This window comes from Tupaia chinensis, unplaced genomic scaffold (assembly GCF_000334495.1).
Source record: "Tupaia chinensis unplaced genomic scaffold, TupChi_1.0 Scaffold000430_1, whole genome shotgun sequence".
Classification (NCBI taxonomy): Eukaryota; Metazoa; Chordata; class Mammalia; order Scandentia; family Tupaiidae; genus Tupaia; species Tupaia belangeri.
The window spans coordinates 2,808,453-2,822,310 of record NW_006159935.1 but is presented as its reverse complement, the minus strand read 5'-3'; the positions used below and the strand labels follow the sequence as shown (position 1 = coordinate 2,822,310).

General features: G+C 42.2%; 1 protein-coding gene across 4 annotated transcripts in view; it reads left to right on the top strand.

Annotated features, from left to right (window-relative positions):
* The window catches only part of FNDC3B (fibronectin type III domain containing 3B), a 317,671-nt gene that overhangs the window by 176,146 nt on the left and 127,667 nt on the right, over positions 1–13,858 (top strand). For all 4 annotated transcript variants that reach the window (XM_027774421.1, XM_014590333.2, XM_027774420.1 and 1 more), the window contains one exon: positions 3,588–3,878. In XM_027774421.1, coding sequence (XP_027630222.1) covers positions 3,588–3,878 — 291 coding nt within the window. The remainder of the gene's footprint in view (positions 1–3,587; positions 3,879–13,858) is intronic.

The following is a 13,858-nucleotide window of genomic DNA, read 5'->3' as shown; positions in this document are numbered from 1 at the left end:
GAAGCTATGAAGACTATGAAATTCTCAATATTCAGAATTCATACAAAGCAATCTCACTGCCTTTGCAACCCTAAAAGAAAAATAAAACATACTTTAGGAAAATAGGAATATTTTAGACATTTATTTTCAAATTTTTTCTTATTGTAGTTTCTAGCATTATGATATATGTAGTCAGATTAATTTACTTTTTCTTTCTCCTGAAGAAAAGTCTATGTTCTATGTTTGCTATATTGTGCAGAAACTTCAAAAAATTCATGGGAAAACAGAAGTAAAGTATGTGTTTATTTTTGTACAAAAATGTTTTAAAATCCATGCATCACATTTTCATAAGGCATATTTTCCTTGAACTTGTGGAAGATGCCTTGTGGTGGGTTAAAATTCAATATTATTGAATCCTTACTTAGAAATTAAATTTAGCCTTATTTCTAAATTTTTTATTGGTTAGTGAAGATTTTATGCATCATTTACTATATTCACAGTTTTGGAATGGCTGATAAGTTAGAAAGCCACGTGTCTAATATATAAATATGTTAGAAAGTCTTTGTATTCATTCCTCGGTATCATGTCATATTGTAATTTTTTTCCTATAAACAAAACATAAAGTGGGTATTTTAAGTGAAATATCCTATTATAATGTAGAGATAGATTTCAAGGGGGTTTTTTTCTCAGTAGTCTGAAAGAAATTCAGCATGAAATGATGAGATGTTCCCATCGTATGGCGGTGGGAGATGATAGCAAAGATGAAATGAGTAGTTTGATTTCACAGCAGCATCCGGAACTGCCAAATCGTTTGATCTTTTTGCCTGGCGACATTAAAAACAAAAAACAAGAGCAATGTATATATACTATGAAAACTTTTGAATAAAAATTTTAAAAATTTAGTTAATGAACTGAACTATAATTTTTTTTTGGGGGGGGGAGAGATTTTCACTGTAGGGTGCGTGCGCTCGCCAGACAGACAGAGAGAGACATAGAGACAGAAAGCGAGAAATCACCCCCCAGGGGGGATGGTCACGCCGCAATCCCTTCTCCTCCATTCTCCTCTCGGGATCTTGGGCACGCACGCACATGCACCTGGCGTGAGTTTTAAGCCACCGGGTCCAGGACACGAACCGCGGTCAACTACGTGGGAGTCCAGCGACATAGCCATTACGCTAACTGCTGGTTCCCATGAACTATAATTTTTTAAGTTTAGTTTATTTACTATAATTTTTAGGAAGTGTTTAGTGCTTTAGCACAGTGTACATAAATATTTGAGCCCTTGACATATTTTTCTGGTTAGAACTGAGCTATGGTGGTGTCGGGGAACGCCGTGGCTATAGGCTCGGTGCTTGGGAATGCATGTCTGACTTGCCTTACTTTAATTAAATTAAATTAGTAGGATGCCACAAACTTACTATTTTGTAAGTGGTGTCCTTTGTGAATTTAAGCAAGATAACAGTATGATTTAAATCATCATTAAAATTAAATAAACAGAATTATAGTCTTCATTTCATATTATATTTCAGTCTAGTTTTATTAAAATGACATAAAGCAATAATTTATCATTAAAAATACTTTCATTGATTTCAAACTCACCAAAGTAGTCAACAAAAATCCCTTTGCTTTATAGTCATGTATATATTCTTTGACCTTCATTCTCAGTATCCATACCTGAAAGCAGTTTAATTATTATTTTGCTCAACCACAAGAGTTGAAGAGTTCTCAACATATTTTATGAGGTTATTCTGTCAGTGCCCATGGTGGATAGTCAGCCATCTCAAGTCGGATGCACTGTGACTTTTAGAACATTTCCCATTCTCTGGGATATTTGACATAGTTTATTTGAGAATGTGCTCTCTGGATAGGGTTGTATTTGGTTTTACACACTTTTGTGCAAATTGGTTATCTTATGAAGATTTGTTTTGTTTTTAGAAGATACCCCTTTAGATATATAAACAGAAAAAAGGGAGTGGAACTTTGTCCTTAAACAAGTGAAATATCAGTTGCTAAATTATGTGGAGTAACTCTACATTCCCCATGTGCCCAGGACAGTCCTGGCTTGGGTCTCTCGTCCCAGAGAAGTTATTGGCAGTCCTCCCTTTTCACTTTGCGAATATTCAGACTTGGGTGGCAATGCATATGGTCACTATAGATGAGAAGTCCCTCTTTTCTTACAAAGCATGATAGTTAAGGTGGCTAGATCCCACATGGCCAAATGTGTAGTTCAAATCCTGGATCTGGTGTCCTAAAAACATACTGTGTGTTTGTGTGTGTAGATGCTCAAAGTCCCAAAAGGAGGGATTGATGAAGGGGAAAGGATTGCGGTGTGACCATTCTCCCTTGAGGGATATTTTCTAACTCCTCATCCTCCCTTTACCCCTGTCTCTGGGGAGTACACACACACACACACACACACACACACACTGACAAAAATTAAAAATAATAATAATAATAAAGTTGTAAGAATCTAATCTCCATGTTATGTATTGTCATTTGTATTGATGCCTAAATACAATTTTAACTCATTTAAAATTTGAATTTAAAATAAATCTGTTTTCAAGACCAGCAGATGGCATAATGGTTACATCACTGGACTTGCACATCATCAACTATGGTTTCAGTTCATGACCTGGCAGCTGAAAACTCACACCAGGCGTGTGTGCATGTGTGCCCAAAATCCCGAGGGGACAATGGAGGACAGGAGATTGCAGCATGCCTATCCCTGCAGTGTGGTGGGGGGGGTGATTTCTCATGTTTGTCTTTCTCTCTCTGTCTCTGTCTCTCCAGTAAGCATAAGTGCCCTGTAGCAAAAATCTTTCTTTAAAAAATTAAATAAATTTGTTTTCCCCTAAGATACAAGATTGTTTTGCAGCTCCCATTTTTGTTGGAGCCACTTAAAAACATGCATTAGGAAGCCAGGTGGCATTCTAATTTGTGCTTGTCTCATACTGCAAGAGAGAAGAACCCTCCACTTACCGCGGTTGGCAGCAGACTGCAGAGGAGGGTTATCTTTCGTCTGCACTTTCCCTTACACATTCCCCTGGTTCTGTGAGCTTCAATTGTTTTTAATGGAAACGTCTCATCTCCTTGTTTTAGCAAGTTTTGCTGAAATATTGACTTTTTTGGATGCTATGAATCACTCTTATATTCTGGTTGCAATAGAAAATGCTATCACAATAAAAATGCTGTTCAGTCTACAAAGATTAACATACTTTTGAGTGTCTTGATTCTAAGTACACATTTTAAAGGTATTTGATGTGTTCGTTTTAACTTTTTAATATTTTGCAACTGCTAAGAACATTTTAACACAAAATCTAAAATAGTTATTCAACTGGAAGGTGAGAGCATAACAACCTTGTCTTCTTTATTTTTCTCCGTAACTTGTGGAATTTGTGTTATTTATAACTAGTTGATTGGTCAGGAATGAATGCGACTGATTAAACATACATAGGATAGTGTATGTAGTGTTCTCTTACACATGTCTTCTATGCCGTGTTTAGTTGGATTTTAGACTTCTTCCTTCAGGGCTCAGAGCATCTGACTATTTCAGAATTTATTATTGAAACTGTAAATGGACCTTCATTTGTCATAATCCTCCACTTTAGAAATCATACCGCTGTATGGAATGTCAAGCTACATTACCCGAGAAGACCAGTACAGCAAGCCTCCGCACAAGAAGCTGAAAGACCGCCAGACCGACCGCCAGAACCGTCTCAATAGCCCTCCCTCTTCCGTGTACAAAGGCAGCTGCACGACAGTGTACAATGGCTACGGAAAGGCTCACGGAGGCGGCAGCGGCGGAGGTGGGGGAGGCGGCAGCGGCGGAGGGCCGGGAATGAAGAAAGCAGAGCGGCGAGCAAGAAGCAGTCCGAAGTCCAACGACTCCGACTTGCAAGGTAACGTTAATGTGCTGGCATAAGGGGTGCATTGTGGAGACTGGGACGCCCCGGAAGAAAGCTCTCGTGCACAGGACGGGTATTTCGCCCTGGTTGGGTGTTCTGCTAGGAACGATTGCACGGCACTGTGACCTGTTTCATAGTAAGGAAAGCATATCATTTCTTCTTTTCTTCCTATGTCAAGCAAGAAATAGTACTTGTGGGTCACATTCGTTGTGGAACATTCCGTCTAATCTCAGTGCAAGGACCTGAACGTTTTCATGCTAGCTTACCCTGCCGAAGTTGTTTCCCTTTGAGCACACAGATGGGGAAGAAATCCAAAGCAGGACAGTCTCTCTAAGTATGGGCTTCACTTAAATCTCCAAATAATTATACCTGTAAAAGCAGACGTGGTTCCTTCTGCACCGTAGTGAGGTCTGCCGCGGCATCACAGGAGTGTCGGTTTGGTTGTAGGCGTTAGTCATTGCCTGATGCCACGTTGTGCGACCCGAATGCAGTATTCCCAGACCAAGAATGAAACGGGAAGCAGGGTCACCACGTACCGACAGACACCACGCAGAAGGGTGTGCCTTTTCGGTTGAGTCATCTTGAGACCTGGATCGGTTGGTTTGGAAGGAAAGGTTTATGTGTTTTAGATGAAGTTTCTAGGTGAGATTGAAGACATCACCTGTTTTGATGCTACAGGAAGCTTTTTATGTCTGCGTGTAGAAGACAGCCTTCAGGGAAGCCCACGAAGGGACCATATTGCTAAGCCGTTTGAGTTTCCAGATTCGTGTTTGGGAAACAAAGGCAAAAACCACCGGAAAAGAGGGCGAGAACTGAGTAGGACACTCATTAAGTGGGCCTCTTCCTTAGTGCTCCTCCTCCAGGTAGAAAGAAAGCGTGTGAGGTGGCGTTCGTGGGTGAAGAGGAGGAAGGTTGTGTCTGCTTGATTGTCTAGGGGAAGACAGGCCTCTGACAGGCGGAGGAGGGCTCGGTCACACCCGGTGCTGGCATCAGCGGTCCCCCACAGGTTATTTAGGTGCGTGAGTCACAGCCAGAGCAACAGCGAGATACAGTACAATGCGAACAGTCATGTCCCTGGGTGAACGTACTGTGGGTTCTTCTACTTCCGTTGTTTATTCTCATCTCTCTCCAAATTTTATGCAGTTCCCATATACTATTCTAAGAGTTATTAAAGCATAAACCGAGATGTAAAAGAAAACCAAAACTCAAGAGGCTTTTAAACAGCCTTTAGGGCAAGTGCTTTTCCTGTCATATAATTTTTAGTGAAATGATACTACACTTTCTAAGTTCAAAATTAGTTTATTAGCAATGTTAAAGTTTACCCGTTGGTATATATAAGAGAATTCACACACACACACACACACACACACACACACACAAATTAGGAAAAATTTTCTTAAGGAGAATTTGGCCAATGAAAAGGGAAAATGAATTTATAATTCATTCAGAGAGCTTATAGTGTTTCTGAAGTATTTTATTATTTGATTCATCCTTTAATAATTTTTTCCCTACCTTATGCAACAAAGAAATTAAGATACATGTTATAGATACATATTCGGTTGTCAGGAAAGTCATGACACATTTTTGCATAGAAAACGTATGTCATGACTTTTCTGATAATCCAATATATTAGAGGTAATTAAAATAAATTTAAATAAGAATTAAGGGGCAAAGATAATAAAGGAAAATAAGATGAAGCTGAGTTTAAGTTTTCACAAAAAATACATGTACGAGTTAACTTTGGCAAAGGAAGAGCAAGCGTGGTCCAGCTGCTCTGCTGCTGCTCTGGGTAGGTGTAGGATGGGTTCTTTTAGTTTTCTTCTTTATTCTCTTCTGTATTTTCCAAATTTTATTCCATGATCATTCATTATTCTCTTCTATATTTTCCAAATTTTATTCCATGATCATTCATTCTTATAATTATTAAACAAAATATAAACAAGTGTCATATACAAGAGAACTAAGTTTCAAGAAGCTTTTCAGTATCTGCTTCTTCAGAATCACGTAAAATGCTACTTTACACATGGCTTCATAATGAATGAAGAATCACATGTGCTATGATTTTATGCACCTTCATTCGTTTCAGTAGGATTTTTGAGGGAATTTACATGTTGGATAAAAATAATATATGTACCCACGTGAATTGAAAACTTGTATCCACTTGCATATTAACCTGCTTAGAATCTTTATAGCAACTTTATTCATAACTGCCAAGGCTCAGAAATAACTAAGATGTCCTTCAGCTGGTGAATAGACATACCACTGCCTAGGTATGATGGAATAGTATTCAGCACTAAAAAAAAAAGAAAATGGAAGTGAGCTACCAAGACAGGAAGTAACCCTAAATGCATATCACAAGTTGAGTGTCCCTCATCTGAAATGCTTTGTACCAGAAGTGTTTCAAGTTTCAGATATTTTTTAAATTTTGGAACATTTGTATATACCTAATGAGGCATCTTGGAGATGGGGCCCAGACCTAAACACGTACCCAGGGGGCCCTCTCTTGAAGGATTGAGCTAGATTTCACATACCGTCTCTTTACGGAACACCTGAAGCTCTGAGAGAGACACCTCTGGAGTCTCGCCTCCTGGAGTATCCTTTGTCATGAGCCCTGTCCTCAGTGTCTCCTCAAACATGTCCTCTGAGCTCGAGTTGAACTCCTCTTGCTCAGTCTGGACCTCACGAGGCCTCTCGGGAGGGCTACCAGATGTTTTAACGTATGAGATGATCCATTTCTCCTGCCATCCCATCCCGCATGTAATGGCTACAGTTGACTCCAGTCTAAGCATGACGTTCCTCTCCCGAAAAACCCTCCCATTGTCTTCAGAGTAAAGTCTGCGCTGCTTGACGTGGTACTCCTCCTGTGGCACCACCAGACGCCTGTGGTTGCCTCACTTTGTGGCTATGTCTCATTCTCTTCTCTTTTCCTTCCAGTTCCTCTGCTTAGCAGGTCCTAAAACCAACTCCAGTATCACCTCTGTGAAGGCTGCCTGTCTCCCCAGGGTATTATAATGCCAGATAAATTAGAGAAAAGTAGTAACGAGTATTTGCTCCCTGTTCTCTTCCTTTCCCTGCCTTTGATTTTAGACTGATGATTGCACAGGAAGCCCACAGATGTTCACAGACAAGAATGGGAAAAACAAAAAAATATGTCTATGGGTACAGAACATTGTGCAAGAGCAGAGCCTTGACCTGCTTTCTAGCGAAAACCCAGATAAAATAGTCACAGTGCATTTAAAACAGAGGCTAGAGAAGTTTCTGTTGCTCTTCGTTGGAATGAGGGGGAAGTTTCTCATTCTTTCCATGCCATTCTTACTTCAAAACCCAAGCACTAGGGTAGTAGAAGAGTTGGTGTATACAGTGAGTCAGGTCCAGGTTCCAGTGGCATGCTCCAGATTGCAGACCCACAGTCAGCTCCTTGGTCAGATATTCTCAGGAAGGAGCAGAGTAGAACTACCTATTCGTATTGTTTTAGAAAAGAGGATATGACTAGAGTGAAAACCAAAAGCTTTGATGAGGATCTGTCTAAAACATGCCAAGACCTAAGCAGTCCCATCAATGGTGGAATATGTGTGTGTCTGAGGGTGGGAGGAGAGAGAGAGAAGACATCCCAAGTGCTTGGTCACACTCTCCAAATACTTGTGTGTGTGTAAGATGCTGAACTAGACTTCCATTGCCCTTTCAGTATAATGAGCAGGTGAGTTAGGGTTGTTAATTTTCAAATATTATCAAAACATGGATCTTTTTTTTTCAGACAGTCTCAGGTAGCTCTTCAGTTAGGGACAAGACCTCTGCACCTCTGCCACCATCACACACATGCATGCCCATGCACACACGAGCCTGGCACAACCCTGAAGGCAGTTAGAATTGGAACTCCTGCGATTTGAGCGGGAAATACGGGCCCTTTCCACCATTCACAGAGCTTTCCTGGCGACCCCGCCGTTGTGGAGGCTCTGGCTACTTGGCCTCACACCAGCAGTATCAGCACCATCCAGCAGCACGGAAGAAGCTGTGTGTAAGCCTGCTCCAGACCTTCAGAGTAACGGTCCTGAGGTGGAGTCCAGCCATCTGCGTTTCAAATGCAACGCTCTAGGTGATGGTTAGGCACAGTACTCGCATTTAAACCACTGGCCTTTGAGTACACGCAATTTTCAACCAAGATTTTTAAATGGCAGAGGTGAGACAGCGGAAGCTAGGAGGTGGGAGGCATTCCACGTACAACACTTGACTGAAGTTGAAGCTTGGTCCATGTGTTACCTCTGGAGTGATAAGCGTAGACCGGTGGTGGGAGATTCCCTCCGTATGGCTAACACGTGGGTCATAACTTATGTGAAGGCCTCTAGAACTTCGAGTGCCACGTGAGAAAAAATTGGGACAAAATGGTAAGAATTCCAAATATAGCAGAAAATGAACATAACAGCATACTTTTGGCACTTGACCTTTGGAATTGTTGACAATCCAAAGATTCAGTCACACGTTAGATCAAATTCCACCACGTGGAGTCATAGCTTATGACTGCGATGCTGAACGCCAATGATGAGGACATACCTCTTGCTTCCCTCCTTCAGAGGTCACAAGTTGCCTTCTGACTTCAGCTGTATTCTTTATCATCGAGTCTTTGAATTCTAGTTTTTTCTCTCAGGTGGACCTTTTTTCTCTTGTTCTTTCTTGCTGTCACTTCTCAGAAGCCAGAACTATTCAGCATCATTCCCCCAAAATTAGTGTGAACACTCATTGGGTCACAAGTAGAGAGGTGCCGCTCTCTGACTTGGGGCAGCCGCTTTCCCTGAAGTCATGAATGTTTGGGGGCCCATGGAGCCTGGCCTTCAGCTGGCATGGGTCCTGGGAGGGTGCGGCCGTGCCCACTCAGGCAGGCTGGCTGTGGTCCCTGTGCAGCGATGTGCCAGATGCTAATAAGGTCTAGCGTGTTGGGGGTCAAGGCAGATTTTCTTTTGGAATCTCCATTGGGCTTGACTCCCTGTAAGGGATCAGGCTGGTGCTTGTCTGTTTAAAGTAGCACATGCCATGGGCTTTCTCACCTCCCAAGTGGCCACAACTTCTTTCACTCACAAGCTTTTCTATCTCAGGAGTGCTTTCTCTCCTGGGCATGCTCAAGGAGGGTGATTAGGAAGACCAGAGAGAGTTTGGGTCAGTGGGAAAAGCAGTTAGCATAATGGCTATGTCGCTGGACTCATGTAGTCAACCACAGTTCGAGTCCCGGACCCAGTGGCTTAAACTCACGCCGGGTGCGTGTGCATGCATGCCCAAGATCCCAAGAGGAGACTGGGGGAGAAGGGCTTGTAGCATGGTAATTCCCCCAGGGGTGCTTTCTCGCTTTCTGTCTCTCTGTCTCTCTCTGTCTTTCTGGTGAGCACACGTGCCCTATAGCAAAAACCTCTCCAAAAAAAGAAAAAGAAAGAAAAAGAAAGTGTGTTTGGGTCAGTGAGTGGGACTCTTCCTTTCCCCATAGTAGATGCTTCCTGTACTGCTTGACCCTGTCCAGTTCATAGGTGGTGTTTCAGCGTTTGTTTCCCATGTCTGTAGTCGATAAAAATCTGCGTTTTCACCTGAGAGTGGTTTTGCTCGAGTCCCAAGCATGGCCAAAATATCAAGAAAACATGAAAAAAATTGAAAATGAGCTCAGGTCAGTGGAATTCACCCCTTATGCTGCCAAGTACAGTCTAAAAAGTGAAAATAGCCCAGACAAGCCCAAATAACTTTTGTTTTTTAATAAGACAATATGGACCTCTGGACCAGAATGTGAGACGTTCTGGCAGGAACCGGGGCGATTAGCACTGTCATTCCCATTTCACATGCAGGCTGCCAGAGCCATCCGCTCAGCCCTGGTGTCCTGCGTGCGGCTCTGGTTGAAGACCGTGTGGACTTCAAGGCCTTGCCTCTCTGTGGGGAAGGAGAGGGGCTCGGTCTGCGCACAGAAGGCTGTTTTCAGAAGGCTTATTCACATGCGCCCTCTGACTTGGGCATTCTTCTCCAGGGCCCTCAGATTAGAGGATCAAACTTTGGATCATTTTTGGGGGCAACCCCAGTGTGCCCAATTAACCTTTTGATGACTGGGGTGTTGTTGACTTTATTGATGTAAAGGCAAAGCTGACAGCTCAGCAAGGAGGAGACTTTGGGGCCCAAGTTGTTGCTGATGGGTGGAGGATGCAGCTGCCACTTTCAAGTTAAATCTCTCATCCTATCTGTTTGCCTTTTGCCTCCTCCAAACCTTTTCCTCATAGTTTTGTTGCAATCTGGAACATTTTAAAGATGTTAACTATAGGATTCTTTGAACAGGCAGGATAAGATCTTTAAGAAATCTTAACCATTAAATCTTACTTGAAGCTTCATGTTTTTAACTTATATATAAAAAAGCAAACAACATGCAAGAAATTCTCTGAGTTCTTTTTCTTTCTTTCTTCTTTATTTTTTTTTTTTTAAATAAATGTTCACCAGCAGTTTGAGGGCAGGCTTTTTGTTGTTTGTTTGTTTTTATTAGTTTCTGCCATATGTACTTAGCTCTTTAAACCCATATTATTTTCTCTGCCTTTTTACTTTCCTGGAAACGGATCATAGCAGCATTTAGATGACATCAGAACCCATGTTGGTAAAATCCATGTCATCCCGAAGAACCCTTTAAACAGCAGGTATAAGTGATGATATGGTTTGTTTCTGCTATGTATGTAACCTTCAATTTTATGGAATTGAAACTCTTATATGCTATTCTCTCATTTAGCTAAATCCAGTTCTGAATTTAACTGGGTTAAAGGTCATGGTCTCAGAAGTGCTGTACTTAGCAGTGAGAGACATATGGGTCGGGACCTTACAGATCTCGGAGCAGTCCCAGCTGGGCTGCTCATGAGCTGGGGGCTCTTGGACATGAGAGTTAATCTCTCAAAACTTTATTTTCTTCATTTGTGTATAAAGGAGGGGCAAGGAATCGCACCTATTTCAGGGCCTATCATAAGCTCTTAATATAATTTTATATACTTACTGAGTACTTTGGAAGAGTTACAGAGCATTGGCATAGAGCGACCGTGACATTGTCTGCTTAGGAGAACTGCACTGGTGGGTCATGTCCACAGAGATCAGCCTGTGATGTGGCCTGGCATGCTGCGGGCATGAGCCTGGGCTGGCCCAGTGCTCAGTAGCGGAGAAAGCCAAGGACGTGAGATTTGGGGCCATTCAGAGGGGCATCCCCTCCTGAAAAGACTTTCTGACTGTTGTCTGCCCACATCAATCTGATGAATTCTGGGCCAGAGTAAAATTCCGTCCTCTCTCCTGATCTTTCCTCTCGCTCTCGTATGGCTGGGTTTTCTCTGTGAGCCTGAGGGTGTGGTAGACCAGCTTGATTCTGTGTGTGAACCCACTGGGCACACCGACTGCTGTCATTGCTTTGCCTAGCTATTAGAAGTGTTGGGCAGTAAAGGGGTGGGAGTTAGTTGGAGACTCCTTAGGGAACAACAACATCTGTATTTTCCTAATACCCACCTTAGTTAACACAGAATGGATAAGGCATCGTGGATAATCCAGGCGGATATGCTATCTAGGTAATGCATTGAACCTCAGGCTTTTTGCAGGTTTTTCTTAGACCTTGGAAATCATAGACCATCATTTTGCATGCTATGCTTCACACAGGCCTGCCCTGACATGTTGCAGAAAGGGTCTACACAGAGTGTAAATACCCAAGGTGAGGACCATGGGGGTGGTAGGGTGTCACGGAGGTTGGCCACCACATGGCGTGTAGAGCAGAAACCAGTTCTATTAATACTCTGAAACCGGCTCGGCATCCTTGAGGGAATTTTGGCAGGTTTCCTCTGATTAGGTCAGTGTTGGTTTTGTCACTCCATCTCCTTCCATGGAATGGGGCTCTAGGGTCCTTACATAAACTCCTGCACGGAGAGGAGAGCGCTGAGTGTTTGATTTGGTATGATCAGTCTCTGACGTGACAGTTGTCATCAGCATTGCAGATATGCTAATTACAGGTCACACCATTGTCTATAGTCAGTCTCATCTTTAAATTGAATTGCCCAAGCACACGCAGTGCAGCGGACTCTGTCACCCTGTTCCGATGCTGTACCAAGACATTGAAGTCCTATACAAAGCAAGCAGAGGACGGGTGTGAAGTGAGCAAGGTCCCTGGGAAACCAGTGACACTAGCCCAGTGATGCAGTTTACGAAGTAGTGAGCGTAAAGGCCTCGGTAGTCAACTTTAACATAACTTTTTTTTTTTTTGCTCTGGTGGTAAATTTGCATTTTGGAAAACTCTCCCCTCTTCTGTCCCCCCAACCCCTCATTATAACTACTTCATTCCAGCCACATCAGAAGAGTGGAGCTTTGCAATAGGGGTTGTGCTCAGAGAAGGGCAGAGACAGCCAGGTGATAATTTGCTCTAAGCAAGAACAGAGGCGTGACGATTCAGGAAGGCGGGAAATAGGAGGGGTAGAGAAATGAGAAGGGCCTCAGAGGAATGGCACGGTGAAGAGAAGGAAGTGGTTCCGATGGGAAACAGTGGGACGAAAGGTGCACACATGGTGGGGAAGATCGGATGGGATGTGGAATAAAGATAATTTGGAAAAAATAAGAGACAGAAAATAAGAGAAGTTCTTGGTTCCATGGCTCCATTTTTCTTCCCACTAGGTTAGCATTTTCCAGAGGGATGGAGAAGAGAGGGGAAAGCCTTTTGCCCTGTTGTGGTCCATGAGCCCTCTTACTGATAGATCTACTTGGAGCAAATCCCTGTGAATGGATCTTCTACCCTCTCCCTGTGTGGACTTTCCTGATGCTTCTGTCTCCCTCCTGCGCTGGACTCGGGCCTCCATTTATCTCCAGTAGACAGTGATTGGAGAAGCAAATGAAAAGTGGTCTTAAATCCAACTTTGAAAGGGGTGGCAGCACACTGTACTGAGGTGCAGAATATTTGGAACTGTGATCTGAACTTGTCAAAGTGAGGTTTCATCATTTCGATGCTCTTAAAAACTGAATATTCAGGGTCAACTCTGCAGCCTAGCGGTTAAGGCAGCCTGCTTTAATTGAAGATGCTGTGATTATCTCAAGCCCTCTTCCAACCTGTGTTCTCTTCCACGTTATCTTTCTAGGTAGCAAGAAAGAACACTCATGGCATTTCTAAGAAATAAGAGAAGTTCTAGACAAATTAGAACTACCTCATGAGGAAGTGAGTGGGAAGAACTAGGTCTACTGACACTTTAGAAAAGATCTTCATAAATGCATTTATGATTGCTTCTCTTAATTCGCCTGGTGAACTTCCCTTGACCTCTTTTTCTCAGTTTGAAAAGGCACAAATTATTATATGGAACAGCAAGATCCTTAAAACCAAGAGGGATGGAGAAATTGCCATATTTTGAGTTCACTGAGTTCCTTAAAACTATTTAAGGGTTTTGCCAAGCACATTAAAAGTTTTTTTGGTTTTACTCTTTCAGAGAAATTGATCTTTTGGTAGAATGTTACTCCAAAGAACTCCATAAGATATCAGCATCTCTTGAAAACTCTTAAAAATCATGTTATAGAAAGTAGTTATTGGGCCCTTAATTATTCAGCTAGTAGGGGTTTTTTGTGTTTTGTTTGTTTGTTTGTTCGTTTTGGGTGTTTTTTTTTTAGTATATACTGACAAAATACATATTATTATTCACACTGTCATCCATGGGAAGAGGGGTTGAATCTGATTGCAGACAGCTTTCAATTTGAAAACTATATTTGCATTTCATTGAAGACTCCATGTCTGTCAAGTGCTATTTGTAGATTTTAATCTGTGGGTACTGCCGTTTCCGCTCTGTCCAGGCCATCATGCGTGCACAGCCATCTCCGCTAAGTGAGATAAGTTGCTCCTGCTCTCATATTTCACAGGAGAAAGATGACTTTTTTTCCTTTTCTCTTGTTAATGAGGTTCTCGGTCCATCCAGAACATCCTCATAGCTTAAAAAAAAAAAAAAAAAAAAGATTTTTCCACCCATCAG